The 17442-nt window shown below is 37.4% G+C and overlaps 1 protein-coding gene across 1 annotated transcript; it reads right to left on the bottom strand.

The window, feature by feature from the left end:
• Positions 1–15903: 15903 nt before the first annotated feature.
• LOC116889906 (olfactory receptor 6C6-like) lies at positions 15904–16851 on the bottom strand. Its single transcript, XM_032890726.1, has one exon. It carries the CDS (start codon positions 16843–16845, stop codon positions 15904–15906), a length of 942 nt encoding a protein of 313 aa, XP_032746617.1. The 5' UTR covers positions 16846–16851.
• Between the last annotated feature and the right edge of the window lie 591 nt (positions 16852–17442).

The following is a 17442-nucleotide window of genomic DNA, read 5'->3' on the forward strand; positions in this document are numbered from 1 at the left end:
ACTCACATGCCAAGAAATACAACTGTATGTAGTTATATTGGCTATGAAGACTATCACATAAGAATTAAAATATTCTCTAACGTTAAAAAATTTTGCATCTGACTTTGAATCACTTGCCATTATTTCTCTACAGGTCAAAATCTTCCTCAGTTGTGTATGTTGGTTCTGGTAAATCTGCACTTCTGTCTTTCAGCCAGCATCCCGGTAAATAATGAATTTAGATAGACCATGTCTACTCACCTCCTTATAACCTAAAATACATAGTTGTCTTTCATGTTGTTCTAGAGATAACATTTTTGACTTATTTATTGTTTGGTTGGAAGGTAAATGAAATTGCCATTTCTATCACTTACTACACAAAACTTACTTGTCTCAAGTATTGTAAACCTGACTAAGTGTTACCATCAGCACGATATGAAAATACAGTGCCTCTGACGTGATGGAGAATCTCTGCCTCTGCATCCAAGATACAAAGTTCTTTCTACAGTAATAAAAATGTGTACAAAAACATTTTATTTTTAAATTTATGCTTGTAGAGAATCTGTTACAGATTGATGTTTGATTATTTATCACAAATCCACCTTTTGAAATTATGGTTACACGGCTATGCTTGGGGCAGAATATTTTTCCAGTGAATATAAAAAATGACACTATTAAATGGGTAAAGATACCCTGCTGTTGGGTTGGGGATTTAGCTCAGAGGTAGAGCACTTGCCTAGGAAGCTTAAGGCCCTGGGTTCGGGTCCCAGCTAAAAAAAAAAAAAAAAAAAAAGAACCAAAAGATACCTGCTGTAGGCCAATTAAATTTAAGCTTCACTTCCAAATATCCTGTTTTCTCTTGGTTTGTACACTCACTTCTCTTTATTTTCATATAATTTTTCCTGTGTTCCACATTTGACAAAATATTTGACATGTCCTTAAAGTATGTCTTAATATATTGATATGCTCAAACACCAGCTTGTTTTTCTGAGATGACATGAGTTTTTTTCTTATTTTATTTGATTTTTACAATAGATTACTCCTTTCTGGGTATGTGTGTATATATGTGCAAATATATCTATATAAACACATATGCACATATACATATATATTTATGTTTTCTCAATATATTTGTTGTTGGTAGTCACATATGTCCTGTTCATTGTGTAGATACTCTGAATAGTGTTGAAATATTCTGTCATTCCTTGTATATTTCCTGATTTCCTTTGGTATACATTTTGAAGTGGTTTATCTGGCAAGTATGATTATTTTATTTATCGTTGTTTGGGATGCTTCTATACTGACTTCTGATTTCCATAGGAATATACTAATTACCATTCATTCCAGTAATGAATCAAGGTCCCTTTTCCCCTAGATCCTTACCTACATTAGTTTTCTAATTAAGACTTTATTTTGCACTGTTTTAAAAATATTCTGATAGACCAAGGATAAAAAAGGATAAAGCTATTCCTGTGAATAAATTATATGATATTGAGTCACAGCAAGGGGGAAACATATAGAGAACATTAGAAGACATAGGCATAGATAAGGGTGTTCTAAATAGGACTCTAGTTACTTAGGCAATAAAGTCCCAAATTACAGGTGGAACATTATGAAAGAAAAAAGCTTCTGTATAGTAAAAAAAAAGGAACAGGATTAAAAGGTAGTTCACCAAATGACACACAATCTTTGACAGTGACATGTCCCACTGAACTCCAATATCTAAGGTGTACAAAAGAGCTAAAAACATAGACCTTAAGAAACTAAATAACCCATGAAATGATTCATGATTTTAAAGAGAATTAAAACAATAAGAAATAGCTCTGGGTTCCCTTGGATAGGGGCACAGGAGCAGCAAGTCCGCTGCATCTGAGACACTGCCGGAACCTGAAGGGACCGACGGGATAAACAGTTCTCTGCACCCAAATCCCGTGGGAGGGAGAGCTAAACCTTCAGAGAGGCAGACACGCCTGGGAAACCAGAAGAGACTACACTCTGCCCACATCTCTGATTCCAGAGGAAAACACCTAATGCCATCTGGGACTCTGGTGCACCGGGGCTCCCGGAAAGGGAGGCGCTGATCCTCCTGGTTGCTGCCCCTGGGGAGAGCTCATAAGCAACACCTCACAAGCAAACTTGAGCCTCGGCACCACAGGTAAGACCAACTTTTCTGCTCCAAGCGAACTGCCTGGTGAACTCAGGGCGCAGGCCCACAGGAACAGCTGAAGACCTGTAGACAGGAAAAACTACACGCCCGAAAAGAGAACACTCTGTTCCCATTACTGGCTGAAAGAAAACAGGAAAACAGGTCTACAGCACTCCTGACACACAGGCTTATAGGACAGTCTAGCGACTGTCAGAAATAGCAGAACAAAGTAACACTAGAGATAATCTGATGGCGAGAGGCAAGCACAGGAACCCAAGCAACAGAAACCAAGACTACATGACATCATCGGAGCCCAATTCTCCCACCAAAGCAAACACGGAATATCCAAACACACCAGAAAAGCAAGATCTAGATTCAAAATCATATTTGATCATGATGCTGGAGGACTTCAAGAAAGACATGAAGAACTCCCTTAGAGAAATGCAGGAAAACATAAATAAACAAGTAGAAGCCTACAGAGAGGAATCACAAAAATCCCTGAAAGAATTCCAGGAAAACACAATCAAACAGTTGACAGAATTAAAAATGGAAATAGAAGCAATCAAGAAAGAACACGTGGAAACAACCCTGGATATAGAAAACCAAAGGAAGAGACAAGGAACCATAGATACAATCATCACCAACAGAATACAAGAGATAGAAGAGAGAATCTCAGGAGCAGAAGATTCCATAGAAATCATCGACTCAACTGTCAAAGATAATGTAAAGCAGAAAAAGCTACTGGTCCAAATCATACAGGAAATCCAGGACTCAATGAGAAGATCAAACCTAAGGATAATAGGTCGAAAAGAGAGTGAAGACTCCCAGCTCAAAAGACCAGTAAATATCTTCAACAAAATCATAGAAGAAAAATTACCTAACCTAAAAAAAGAGATACCCATAGGCATACAAGAAGCCTACAGAACTCCAAATAGATTGGACCAGAAAAGAAACACCTCCCGACACATAATAGTCAAAACTCCAATGCACAAAATAAAGAAAGAATATTAAAAGCAGTAAGGGAAAAAGGTCAAGTAACATATAAAGGCAGACCTATCAGAATCACACCAGACTTTTTGCCAGAGACTATAAAAGCCAGATCATCCAGGACAGATGTCATACAGACCCTAAAAGAACACAAATGCCAGCCCAGGTCGCTGTATCCTGCAAAACTCTCAATTAACATAGAACATAGATGGAGAAACCAAGATATTCCATGACAAAACCAAATTTACACAATATCTTTCTACAAATCCAGCACTAAAAAGGATAATAAATGGTAAAGCCCAACATAAGGAGGCAAGCTACACCCTAGAAAAAGCAAGAGACTAATCGTCTTGGCAACAAAACAAAGAGAAGAAAAGCACACAAAGATAACCTCACATTCAAATATGAATATAGCAGGAAGCAATAATCAATATTCCTTAATATCTCTCAACATCAATGGTCTCAACTCCCCAATAAAAAGACATAGATTGACAAACTGGATACGCAATGAGGACCCTGCATACTGCTGCTTACAGGAAACACACCTCAGAGACAAAAACAGACACTACCTCAGAGTGAAAGGCTGGGAAACAACTTTCCAAGCAAATGGTCGGAAGAAGCAAGCTTGAGTAGCCATTCTAATATCGAATAAAATCAATTTTCAACTAAAAGTCATCAAAAAAGATAAGGAAGGACACTTCATATTCATGAAAGGAAAGATCCACCAAGATGAACTCTCAATCCTAAATTTTTATGCCCCAAATAAAAGGGCACTTACAAACATAAAAGAGACCTTACTAAAGCTCAAAACACACATTGAACCTCACACAATAGTAGTAGGAGATTTCAACACCCACTCTCATCAATGGACAGATCATGGAAACAGAAATTAAACAGAGATGTAGACAGACTAAGAGAAGTCATGAAACAAATGGACTTAACAGATATTTATAGAACATTCTATCCTAAAGCAAAAGGATAAACATTCTTCTCAGCTCCTCATGGTACTTTCTCCAAAACTGACCACAAAATTGGTCAAAAAACAGGCCTGAACAGGTACAGAAAGACAGAAATAATCCCATGCGTGCTATCAGACCACCATGGCCTAAAGCTGGTCTTCAATAACAATAAGGGAAGAATGCCCACATATACGTGGAAGTTGAACAATGCTCTACTCAACGATAACCTGGTCAAGGAAGAAATAAAGAAAGAAATTAAAGACTTCTTAGAATTTAATGAAAATGAAGGTACAACATACCCAAATTTATGGGACACAATGAAAGCTGTACTAAGAGGAAAACTCATAGCTCTGAGTGCCTGCAGAAAGAAACAGGAGAGAGTATAGGTCAGCAGCTTGACAGCACACCTAAAAGCTCTAGAACAAAAAGAAGCAAATACACCCAGGATGAGTAGAAGACAGGAAATAATCAACCTCAGAGCTGAAATCAGCCAAGAAGAAACAAAAAGGACCATAGAAAGAATCAACAGAAACAAAAGTTGGTTCTTTGAGAAAATCAACAAGATAGATAAACCCTTAGCCAGACTAATGAGAGGACACAGAGATTGTGTCCAAATTAACAAAATCAGAAATGAAAAGGGAGACATAACTACAGATTCAGAGGAAATTCAAAAAATCATCAGATCTTACTATAAAAGCCTATATTCAACAAAACTTGAAAATCTGCAGGAAATGGACAATTTCCTAGACAGATACCAGTTACCGAAGTTAAATCAGGAACAGATAAACCAGTGAAACAACCCCATAACTCCTAAGGAAATAGAAGCAGTCATTAAAGGTCTCCCAACCAAAAAGAGCCCAGGTCCAGACAGGTTTAGTGCAGAATTCTATCAGACCTTCATAGAAGACCTCATACCAATACTATCCAAACTATTCCACAAAATTGAAACAGATGGAGCACTACTGAATTCCTTCTATGAAGCCACAATTACTCTTATACCTAAACCACACAAAGACCCAACAAAGAAAGAGAACTTCAGACCAATTTCCCTTATGAATATCGACACGACAATACTCAATAAAATTCTGGCAAACCGAATCCAAGAGCACATCAAAACATTCATCCACCATGATCAAGTAGGCTTCATCCCAGGCATGCAGGGATGGTTTAATATATGGAAAACCATCAACGTGATCCATTATATAAACAAAGTAAAAGAACAAAACCACATGATCATTTCATGAGATGCTGAGAAAGCATTTGACAAAATTCAACACCCCTTCATGATAACAGTCCTGCAAAGAATAGGAACTCAAGGCCCATACATAAACATAGTAAAAGCTATAAACAACAAACAAGTTGCTAACATAGAACTAAATGGAGACAAACTTGAAGCAGTCCCACTAAAATCAGGGACTAAACAAGGCTGCCCACTCTCTCCCTACTTATTCAATATAGTTCTTGAAGTTCTAGCCAGAACAATCAGAAAACAAAAGGAAATCAAGGGGATACAGATTGGTAAAGAAGAAATCAAAATATCACTTCTTGCAGATGACATGTTAGTATATTTAAGTGATCCCAAAAGTTCCACCAGAGAACTACTAAAGCTGATAAACAACTTCAGCAAAGTGGCTGGGTATAAAATTAACTCAAATAAATCAGTAGCCTTCCTCTACACAAAAGAGAAACAAGCCGAGAAAGAAATTAGGGAAATGGCACCCTTCATAATAGACCCAAGCAATATAAAATACCTCAGTGTGACTTTAACCAAGCAAGTAAAAGATCTGTACAATAAGAACTTCAAGAATCTGAAGAAAGAAATTGAAGAAGATCTCAGAAGATGGAAAGATCTCCCATGCTCATGGATTGGCAGGATTAATATAGTAAAACTGGACATTTTACCAAAAGCGATCTACAGATTCAATGCAATCGCAATCAAAATACCAGTCCAATTCTTCAAAGAGTTAGACAGAACAATTTGCAAATTCATCTGGAATAACAAAAAATCCAGGATAGCTAAAACTATTTTCAACAATAAAAGGACTTCAGGGAGAATCACTATCACTGTACTCAAGCAGTATTACAGAGCAATAGTGATAAAAACTGCATGGTATTGGTACAGAGACAGACAGATAGACCAATGGAACAGAATTGAAGACGCAGAAATGAACCAACACACCTATGGGCACTTGATTTTTGACAAAGGAGCCAAAACCATCCAATGGAAAAAAGATAGCCTTTTCAGCAAATGGTGCTGGTTCAACTGGAAGTCAAAATGTAGAAGAATGCAAATCGATCCATGCTTATTGCCCTGTACAAAGCTTAAATCCAAGTGGATCTAGGAACTCCACATCAAACCAGATACACTCAAACTAATAGAAGAAAAACTAGGGCAGCATCTCGAATACATGGGCACTGGAAAAAATTTCCTGAACAAAACACCAATGGCTCATGCTCTAAGATCAAGAATCGACAAATGGGATCTCATAAAACTTCAAAACTTCTGTAAGGCAAAGGACACTCTGGTTAGGAAAAAACGGCAACCAACAGATTGGGAAAAGATCTTTACCAATCCTACAACAGATAGAGGCCTTATATCCAAAATATACAAAGAACTGAAGAAGTTAGACTGCAGGGAGGCAAATAACCCTATTTAAAAATGGGGTTCAGAACCAAACAAAGAATTCACAGCTGAGGAATGCTGAATGTCTGAGAAACACCTAAAGAAATGTTCAACATCTTTAATCCTAAGGGAAATGCAAAACAAAACAACCCTGAGATTTCACCACATACCAGTGAGAATGGTTAAGATCAAATACTAAGGTAACAACAAATGCTGGCGAGGATGTGGAGAAAGAGGAACACTCCTCCATTGTTGGTGGGATTGCAGACTGGTACAACCATTCTGGAAATCGGTCTGGAGGTTCCTCAGAAAATTGGACATTGAACTACCTGAGGATTCAGCTATACCTCTCTTGGGCATATACCCAAAAGATGCCCCAACATATAAAAAAGACATGTGCTCCATTATGTTCATAGCAGCTTTATTTATAATAGCCAGAAGCTGGAAAGAACCCAGATGTCCTTCAACAGAGGAATGGATACAGAAAATCTGGTACATCTACACAATGGAATATTACTCAGCTATCAAAAACAATGACTTTATGAAATTCATAGGCAAATGTTTGGAACTGGAAAATATCATCCTGAGTGAGGTAACCCAATCACAGAAAAACACATATGGTATGCACTCTTTGATAAGTGGCTATTAGCCCAAATGCTTGAATTACCCTAGATGCCTAGAACAAATGAAACTCAAGACTGATGATCAAAATGTGAATGCTTCACTCCTTCTTTAAAAGGGGAACAAGAATACCCTTGGCAGGGAATAGAGAGGCAAAGATTAAAACAGACACAGAAGGAACACCCATTCAGAGCCTGCCCCACATGTGCCCCTTTCATATACAGCCACCCAATTAGACAAGATGGATGAATCAAAGAAGTACAGGCGGATAGGAGCCGGATGTAGATCTCTCCTGAGAGACACAGCCAGAATACAGCAAATACAGAGGCGAATGCCAGCAGCAAACCACTGAACTGAGAATAGGACCCCTGTTGAAGGAATCAGAGAAACAACTGGAAGAGCTTGAAGAGGCTTGATACCCCTTATGAACAACAATGCCAAGCAACCAGTGCTTCTAGGGACTAAGACACTACCTAAAGACTATACATGGACTGACCCTGGACTCTGACCTCATAGGTAGCAATGAATATCCTAGTAAGATCACCAGTGGAAGGGGAAGACCTTGGTCTTGCCTAGACTGAACCCTCAGTGAATGTGGTTGTTGGGGGGAGGGCGGCAATTGGGGGTGATGGGGAAGGAACACCCATATAGAAGGGGACGGGAGGGATTAGGGGATGTTTGCCGAAACCGGAAAGGGAATAACATTTGAAATGTAAATAAGAAATATTCAAGTTAATTAAAAAAAAACAATCACAAATATAAATTTGTTAACATATCGAGAGGTTATCAACTTTTGCCAACAGAGAAATTCAAAATGAGGGAATTTTGATAGTCTAGCTTATTTCAGTGGAGTGTCAATAATCAAGGAACGAAATAACAATAAATAATAGCGAGGAAGCAGAAAGCCCTGATGAAGTTCATACCTGCTGGAACTATTAATAAATTATATTAAATTAAATACAAAACCCTCCACAGCATCTCAGAGTTGTGATATCTAAAAGAGCTAAATTTTGAGCTGTAACATGAACCATATAAAGCACTCCTGGCTATATACTAAAAGGTTATCACAGAGATACTTGCAGATCAATATTCACTGTTGGTACATTTGTAATACCTAGAAATCATCCTAATTGTTAGCCAACTGATAAACAGCTAGTGACCATGTGAAATGTAGACAAAATGAAATTTTATTCATGCACAATGAAAATGAAAAGTATGAAATTTGTATGGAAATAAATGATACTGGAATATATATTATACAAAATGAGGTAACTCAGACTCAGAAAGCCCATTAAATTCAATCATACATAGCACTGGAAACCTAGTTACCTATCTCGGGCTCATGAGATCATAATTCTTGGAGTATAACCTACAATTGCCATTTTACCAAGTCAGCATAATCCCCAACTACACTCTAAATATTTCTCCCACACCCACAGATAAGAGGCTAATAGCTGTTTTTGTGGTTTGTCAGGGCAATTTGCTTGCATTACCTAGGTTTAGTGTTTCTGATGGTGAAGTGCAATGGTCAGCTAGGGACTAAGCAATTTGCTGTGGCTAGGGATTATTTCCCAATACAACCTGATACAATATCTAATTTCCTGAAGCTATGGCCCAAAACATAGAAATTACCTTATACTCATTTGTATATCTGATAATATATTATATATTTATATGCACATTACACACACACACACACACACACACACACACACACACACACACACATGAATGATTACTTTCAGGTGACCCTTACTTTAAATTAGCTGAGAAATATTCCATTATATAAAGGTAGTACTATTTATCATTTTCTTCTGTTGGTAAACATAGAGCTTGGTTTCAGTTTATGGCTATTATAAATAGAGCAATAATGACCATGGTTAAGTAAGTGTTTCTATATATGATGGAGTGCCATTTAGGTGTATGCTCAAAATTGTCTGGAGGTACATTTATTCCCAGCTCTCTGAGGTGTCTCTACACTGACTTCCATAGTATCTGTATATACTTTCATTCCCTGCAACAGTGGAGTATTCTCCTTACTCTATATCATCACTAGCATAGCTATCATTTGTTCTATTGATCTTGGGTGTTCTGATGGATGTAAGGTGAAATCTCTAAGTAGTTATGGTTTGCATTCTCCCAATGGATAGAAATGTTGAACATTTTTGTGTTTCTCAGCCATTTGAGTTTCCACTTTTGAAAATTCTCTATATCTGTATACCATTTACTTAGTTTTGAATTTATTTATTTATTTATTTATTTATTTATTTATTTATTTATTTATTATTCTGTAGTGCAATACATCCCAGACCAGTTTCCCATCTTCCACTCCTCCAGGTTCCTCTCCACCTCCCATTTCCCCAGATTCACTCCTTCTCCATTTCTTTTAAGAAAAGAGCAGGCCCCCAAAAAACAACAACCAAACATGTCAAACATGGTATATAATAAGACAAGGAAAAGTGTCCTCATATTGAGGATGAGCAAGATAATTTAATAGGAAGAAGTGTGTACCAAGAGCAGGCAAAAAAGCCAGAGGCACACTGGCTCCCACATTTAGGAGTCCCATAAAATTATCAAGCTAACAGCTAAAACATATATGCAGAGGAAGTGCTGCAGACCTATGCATTCCCCTTGATGACTAGATCACCCAGAGACATATGGTAGAACCAAACGTTACTGACAAAAAATATTAAAGACATGATTACTAATGATATTCTGCTATCCTTGTCCAGTTTTAATCAGAGAGGCTTCCTCTGGCAGCATATAGGAATAGGTGCAGAGACTCACAGCAGACATTATGCAGAGAGAGTGAAACTGGAGGACTGGATTTGTTCTTCTCCCTCAGAGCCAAGGGAACCCTGAGGAAAAAAGACAAGGAATATTTGTAGAAATATGAGGTGATGGAGGATATGGTAAACTGAATCAACTGAGCAGGGCTCACTGAAACTTACACCAATTTTTAATTGAATTATTTTTTGACAGTCATTTTTTTGGGGAGGCAGGGTTATTAGGATATTAGCCTTCTCTTGGATATGTAGTTGGTAAAAGTATTTTCCTTTCGGTAGGTTACTGCTTTGTCAGAGCAGTGCTTTGCTTAGCTATAAACAAAGAAGTTTATTCCTATAATTTATAGAAATGAATACAGAGACCCACACCCAGAGATTTTGCACAGTGAGAGATCTCAGAACATTCAGCCCCAAAATGGATTGTATCAATCAAATCCCTTTCATCAGGGCTCAGTGAAACCTCTGGAAGAAGCAGAAGGAGTGTAAGAGTTCAGAGGTGATGTACAACATTAAAAAAATGTCATCTAAACACAGCAGGAGCAAGTCACATATGAACGCACAGGGAGTGAGGGGGCATGCACAGGACTTGCATGGCTCTACACCAGAAGGGGTCCTAGAGCCTAAAGGAGAAGGGTATACAAGTTCTCACCCTAACCATGAAGCTGTCTCCAGCTGTTAATCAATTGCAAATGAAAATTTAGTTTTCTCCAAGACAGTCTCAATGGAAAAACTCATTACTTTTAAGGGTAGGTCCCATTCCCTGTAGTAGGTGGCTGACAGAAAATAAACTTAACAACATTTTTGGAGATTTATTTGTCCCATAATGCTCTGTTGGGGTTTTGTTTTTTCTTTTTTCCTTAAATATATGTGTGTGTGTGTGTGTGTGTGTGTGTGTGTGTGTGTGTGTGTGTGTGTGTGTGTATATATGTATATGTGTGTGTGTACATGTATATATATATGCACACATATATAATTTTTTTATCGCACAGTTCCTTTTTGTATATGTTAGGGATCTCTAGTGTTTTATGAGATTCCTGAATGTGTGAGTGAGTGCAACTCTACATTTATACATTTCTTGTGTCTTTTATAAAATGTATGTAACAATTATGTTATACTTTCCTTATGATTCATTCCATTTCAACTACAGGCTGTGTCCTGTAGCCATTAAACCAGAGCTTCAGAGAAGTTTGTTTATAATTCCTGCACTTTATGAATTTGAGTATTCATAATGGCTTGAAATTCAAATGCTCCTATATAATAGAGGCAAACTCTGGACAAAATGAAAGTAAAATCAATATTTTTGATACTTTCTCAACTTAGACAAGTTCAATGATAGAAGTATGAATTGTAACTTCTGATTGTGCAGCTTGAGATCTTTTCACAGAAGCTGCATTTAGCTGCATGCCAACACAGCAGCGTCACTTATGACCTTCCTCCTAAATGAGGAGGAGGAGCTGGAAAACTGTTTTCTAGCATCTATTTGCCCTAGCGCTTCTCTTGCACACTTTTCAGAGGTGGGTTTTGTGTATAACTTAATATTGGGATGTGGAGATGAGCCTTGTTCTTTGTATCCAGGGTGACGAGCTAATCTGACATCCAATTCACAGTGGGTTTGCAGAGTTTGAGAACCATTTACATTTGTGCTACAATTATTAGCCACACTCAAACATTACTGAAAATCACTGCCATTCCCCCCTAATATTACGTGCAAGCAGGTCTCTAGTCCAGATCTTAAACATTGTCAGCAGTTTTCAGACTCCATACCTATCATCTCTTCAAAAGGAGGATGAACATTGTCTGCTGCTGTAATAAACAAACATTCCCCCTCCTGATCATTTTCAGCTAAAATGCTGAGAGAACAATTGCCTTTCCCAGGAAAGAGCACACTGCTTGCTTATTCAATAGAAAAGATCGGCTCTGAGATCATACATTCACATTATATTATACAGATTCAGTAGTTATATTTATGTATTTATATACATGTGGTTGTGCACACATGCACACAGTGCCCTCCTCCAACATCAATTAAAGGAAAAGAGGCCATCAAATTTAAAATCAAGGGACTGAGGTACATGAGAATATTTGGAAAAAGGAAAGGGATGGGGGAAATGATAAAGTTATAATAAAAAATATAAAATATGTGAAACGAGTCAGCAATTGGATTGGAATGTGTACTTCCAGAGCGTGGTTTTCTTCTAAGGATTATTTTATAAAGAACTTTCAAAGAGAATGAGAATTAAGGAGTGGGATCCTGTGTAATAGATATGCCCTACTCCCATGAAGGGGCATTATGAAAAGATAAGGGTTCTGACCTTTCAATATTCCTCCTTTTAACACTTACCTAAGAATTGAATTTTTTTCTTTTGAGTACCATAAAAAAACCTCGAAACTACTGGGGAGAGAAACTTTAACTTAGCAATACCACTGCTCTGGCATGGAATCATATCCAAAGATCAATGTCTGCGTGATATTGATGGAATACAGACACACTGCAGACCTTTAAGTCCTGTGGCTGAAATACGGAAACACTCTTAGCATACTTTTTCTGGTAAAATTAGTTGTAGAAGAAAGCAGCCATGTTTGAAAGTGGTATCTAATTTAGGAACAGACAAAGTGATAAATGAAAGAAAGATTTCATAGAATGAGTTAGATATAGGATATACCTAACTATCTCAAAAACAGCACAGGAAAGAGATACTAAGACCAGCACATGTAGTTCAGCTGAGTTCTGTTTAGTCAGTGGGAGTCAGTACAGTGAGTACAATGCAGTGGAGTTCAGTTTGTTTGTGTGATCACACAGTTCAGTGCAGGTCAGCAGAAGCAGTTGAATCTGGAGAACAAGAAGTAGCCAGAAATTAGAAAAAATTACCGGAGTTAGTTGAAAGAGTAATTCTTAAACAGAATAATTCAGTGAGAAGCTGAGAAAACCACGATGAATCAAACAGCTCAGAGAGGAGTTTGAACCAGAAGACATAAGTCGAACTAGTCAGACAGAGTTCAGAAAAAACTTGAAAGAGTAAGCTTATTCAGCAGTAAGACTGAGATGACAATTACATCAGGATCATAGAAGTTATATTTACATAATATCAAAAAGAAATAAAAGCTGGCACAGAATGTTATTCCTAAGCTAACATTAATTCAAACCCTAACCCTAACTGTAAACCTAAATCTATATCTAAACCTGAGCCAGACTCTTACCTTAAACTTAAACTTACACTTGCACTTATCTGTTCTGTGAACTCCACCTATACTCTAACCCAGAATATGACCACAACCCTTATGTAAAACCCAATACCAAACACAAACCCAGCTGCCAAACATAACACAAAACTTATCCCTACAGCTATCCAAATTCCTACCTTTTGCCCAGATAGGCCTCTTCATTGAATCAGTACAGAGGGCAGATTATACCTTGGGAGACCTCAAAATTATTTGCACTCTGGAAATCCATATATAAAGGAAATATGAATTTTTTAAAATTAGAAATTTTATTTTTTAATGAAAAACTTGCAAAATATAGTGAATAGATTGTGTTCTTTTCCCTTTCCAGCTCTTCTCAGTTCCTCCCCAACTCCCTAAACACCTAACTTTATGTTCTCTCAGTCAAAAAAGGGGAAGAAGGAGAGAATACCAATAAGACAAAATAACAAAACAAAAGATCCTTCAAGTCGCACAGAAAGCATGAGATTCTGATTGTGTGGGAAGGAGAGGCAAATTTTTCTAATCTGGCTGTAAAAATCACAAAGGGATACTGGATTTAATTGCAAACATATTGGAATGTGTTAAAGGAGTCAGCGGTAGAAAGAGACCTAAAGAGAGCTAAGAAGGAAAGGGTTTTAGACAACTTGAGTCTTGGAAGGAGAAGGGAGACCAACTATAGGAAGGAACAGAACTGGGGAGGGAGTTGAAAAGGTGTGGGGAGAATTTTAGAAAACTAAAATAGTTACATGGGTATATGAGAATGTCACAATGAAGGTTATGGCTTTTTGAGGGGATTTTAAAAATCTATAAAAATTATGTGTTGTCCCAGAGGTTGTGTTTTCATATTTTTATTGATATCCAGGAAAAAAAAAGAGAAAAAGAGCCTTCTCATCAAAGGGATCTTTAATCTTTATTCATTCATTTCACAAATTCATCCTAAGCATGCTTCCTTCTACAAGACTAATTATATCTTTAAATTGACTCAGATTTTCTAGTTATTTTCCATGACAGTATTCATCACATTATAGATTAATTTTATGTTCTGTAATTGTCTCTATTTTTAGCAATGCAAAATATTAAACTGAAAATAAAATACCTAGCAATTAATAATGACATATAGTTAGTTTAGAACCTCTGATAGCATTTAATTATACAATACATTTAGTAAATAAACCTATCATTAGAAGAGAGATTTCAGAGCAAAGATAAAATTATATAATATGGACTGAAGGAGCATTTTGCTTCTAGCTATTCATTAGATCGATTCAGAAAATCAAAATAGAACAATGTGAAAATTCACTATGATTTAAGTTGTAAAGGAGAGAAATAACGTGGGTGATCATGGATATATATACATATATATACATATATATGATTAGTAATTAATAATAATTAGTGCCATATATATATATGGATGGCATCAATTTTCATTATTTAGTCAAGTCCCATCAGCATGCTTTTTATGCCTGCCTTTCCCCCCCTTTTTATCTTTTATTTTATTTTATTAGCTATTTCATTTATCTACATTTAAAATGTTATCCCCCTTCCCAATTCAAGACCCTGTTCCCTCCCAAATCTACCCTGCTTCTGTCAGGGTACTCCTGGCCCATCTACCCTGTTTTACTTTAGCACTCTAGCATTCCCCGATGCTGGGTCATTGAGCCTCCACTTAACCAAGGAGATCCCCTCAATTGGTGCCAGAGAGGGTAATCCTCTGCTACATATGCAGCTGGAGCCATGGGTCCCCCATATGTATTCTTTGGTTGGTGGTTTAACCCCTGTAAGATTTTGGTGTCTGGTTGGTTGGTAATGTTCTTCCTATGGGGTTGCAGACCCCTTTATGTCTTTTAGTGCTTTCCCTAAGTCTTCCATTGTGGTCCCCTGCTCAGTACGATGGTTAGCTGTAGACATCTGCGTCTGTTGAGGTCAAGCTTTGGTATAGCCCCCCCTTTTTTTTTTCAATCTGTATTAACTTGGGTATTTCTTATTTACATTTCGATTGTTATTCTGCTTCCCGGTTTCTGGGCCAACATCCCGCTAACTACTCTCCCTCCCCTTCTATATGGCTGTTCCCCTCTCCATTCTCCCCCCATTACCGCCCTCTCTCCAACAATCACGTTCACTGGGGGTTCAGTCTTGGCAGGACCAAGGGCTTCCCCTTCCACCTGTGCCCTTACTAGGCTATTCATTGATACCTATGCAGTTGGAGCCCAGGGTCAGTCCATGTATAGTCTTTGGGTAGTGGCTTAATCCCTAGAAGCTCTGGTTGGTTGGCATTGTTGTTCATATGGGGTCTCGAGCCCATTCAAGCTCTGATTCCTTCAACAGGGGTCCCATTCCCAGTTCAGTGGTTTGCTGCTGGCATTCGCTTATGTATTTACTATATTCTGGCTATGTCTCTCAAGAGAGATCTACATCTGGTCCTGTCAGCCTGCACTTCATTGCTTTATCCATCTTACTTAGTTTGGTGGCTATATATGTATGGGCCACATGTGGGACAGGCTCTGAATGGGCATTCCTTCAGCCTGTGTTCTAAACTTTGCCTCCCTATCCCTCCCAAGGGTATTCTTGTTCCCCTTTTTAAGAAGGAATGAACCATTCTTAACTCACAGTTTGAGAATAACACAATCTGTTTATCACCTGCTTGAAAGCATCTTTCACCTGCTGGTTCCTTAGGGTGTAAATGAAAGGGTTTAGCAATGGGGCAACAGAAGTATTGAGAACAGCTACACCTTTATTTAAAGTCACCCTCTCTTTGGCTGATGTTTTTATGTACATGAAAATGCAACTCCCATAAGTAATGGAGACAACAACCATATGTGAGGAGCAAGTGGAAAAGGCCTTTCTCCGTTGTTGAGCTGAAGGAAACTTTAGAATAGTTTTGAGGATGAGTGTGTAGGAGAGAATCACTAAGATCAAGGTGATGATAAGTGTCAGTACAGCTACAACAAAAGCAATCCATTCTATGAAACGTGTGTCTGTGCAAGACAACTGCAGGACAGGAGAAGTGTCACACAGAAAGTGATCTACAGTTTTGGAAGCACAGAATTCTAGTTTGAGTCCCAACATTAAAGGAGGAAAGATGGATAAAAACCCAGTAACCCAGGAACTGATAACTAGTAGGTGGCACACTTTGCTGTTCATGATGATGGGGTAGTGTAATGGTCTGCAGATCGCTACATAGCGATCATAGGACATGGCAGCCAGGAGGTAGAACTCTGTAATAAGTAGTAGAACGAAGAAGAATAATTGAGCTACACAAGCATTGTAGGTAATTGTTTTGTCTCCAGTGATAATGCTCATCAAGAATCGTGGAATACAGGCAGTTGTGAATGCAATTTCCAAGAGGGAGAAATTCCGGAGAAAGAAGTACATTGGAGTCTTGAGGCGAAGATCCAGCAGGGTGAGGAAGATAATTATTAAGTTCCCCATTAGGCTCAAGATGTAATTCAAAAACATAAACAGGAAGATCAGAATTTGAAGCTGAGGATCATCTGTCAATCCAAGTAAAATGAACACAATCTCTACTGACTGGTTTTTCATGTTTTTTCTTGTTTTATGAAGTCTACATAAAAAAGAACAAAAGCAGCAGCAACAATGTCATCAACAACAAGAAGAACAAACTCAAAAACTAAATTTATAAGTTGTTCTTTTTCATCCTAGAAAATTCAATTTTTATAAGTTTGCAGAGTATACAAATATTTCACAATAATATTTCAGACTTTATCCCATGTGAAAATCCTCTGCCTGAAAAGCATGTTCCTTTGTCTGTGCAAATTTAGAGGAGTTATTTCAGTCATTTGAAATATAACTCCTTGGCATCACTAATATTCACCTGTGGCCATCATTTCCATACTTTATCTCAATGGATTTTCCAGGTGTGTGATATTTCAGAATTTCAAAATTTTGATATTTCAAAATTTCAAAATGAAATGCAAAAAGAATGACAAAATGTTTATAGGAGATTCTTATACTCTCAGGAACCATAAAACTAATGATATATATATATATATATATGAAATTTCTAAGAATGAAAAACTTCTAAAAACTAAAATAAATTTTATATTATAAAATGTAGTCTAACACAGTCAAACAAAATCTTTAAACTGAGTTATCAGTTAAAACTGCTGCTATAAACAC

This window comes from Rattus rattus, chromosome 1, assembly GCF_011064425.1.
Source record: "Rattus rattus isolate New Zealand chromosome 1, Rrattus_CSIRO_v1, whole genome shotgun sequence".
Classification (NCBI taxonomy): Eukaryota; Metazoa; Chordata; class Mammalia; order Rodentia; family Muridae; genus Rattus; species Rattus rattus.

Coding starts and splice junctions, on each gene's coding strand:
- LOC116889906 (XM_032890726.1), bottom strand. CDS start 16,845: ATGAAAAACCAGTCAGTAGAGATTGTGTTCATTTTACTTGGATTGACA.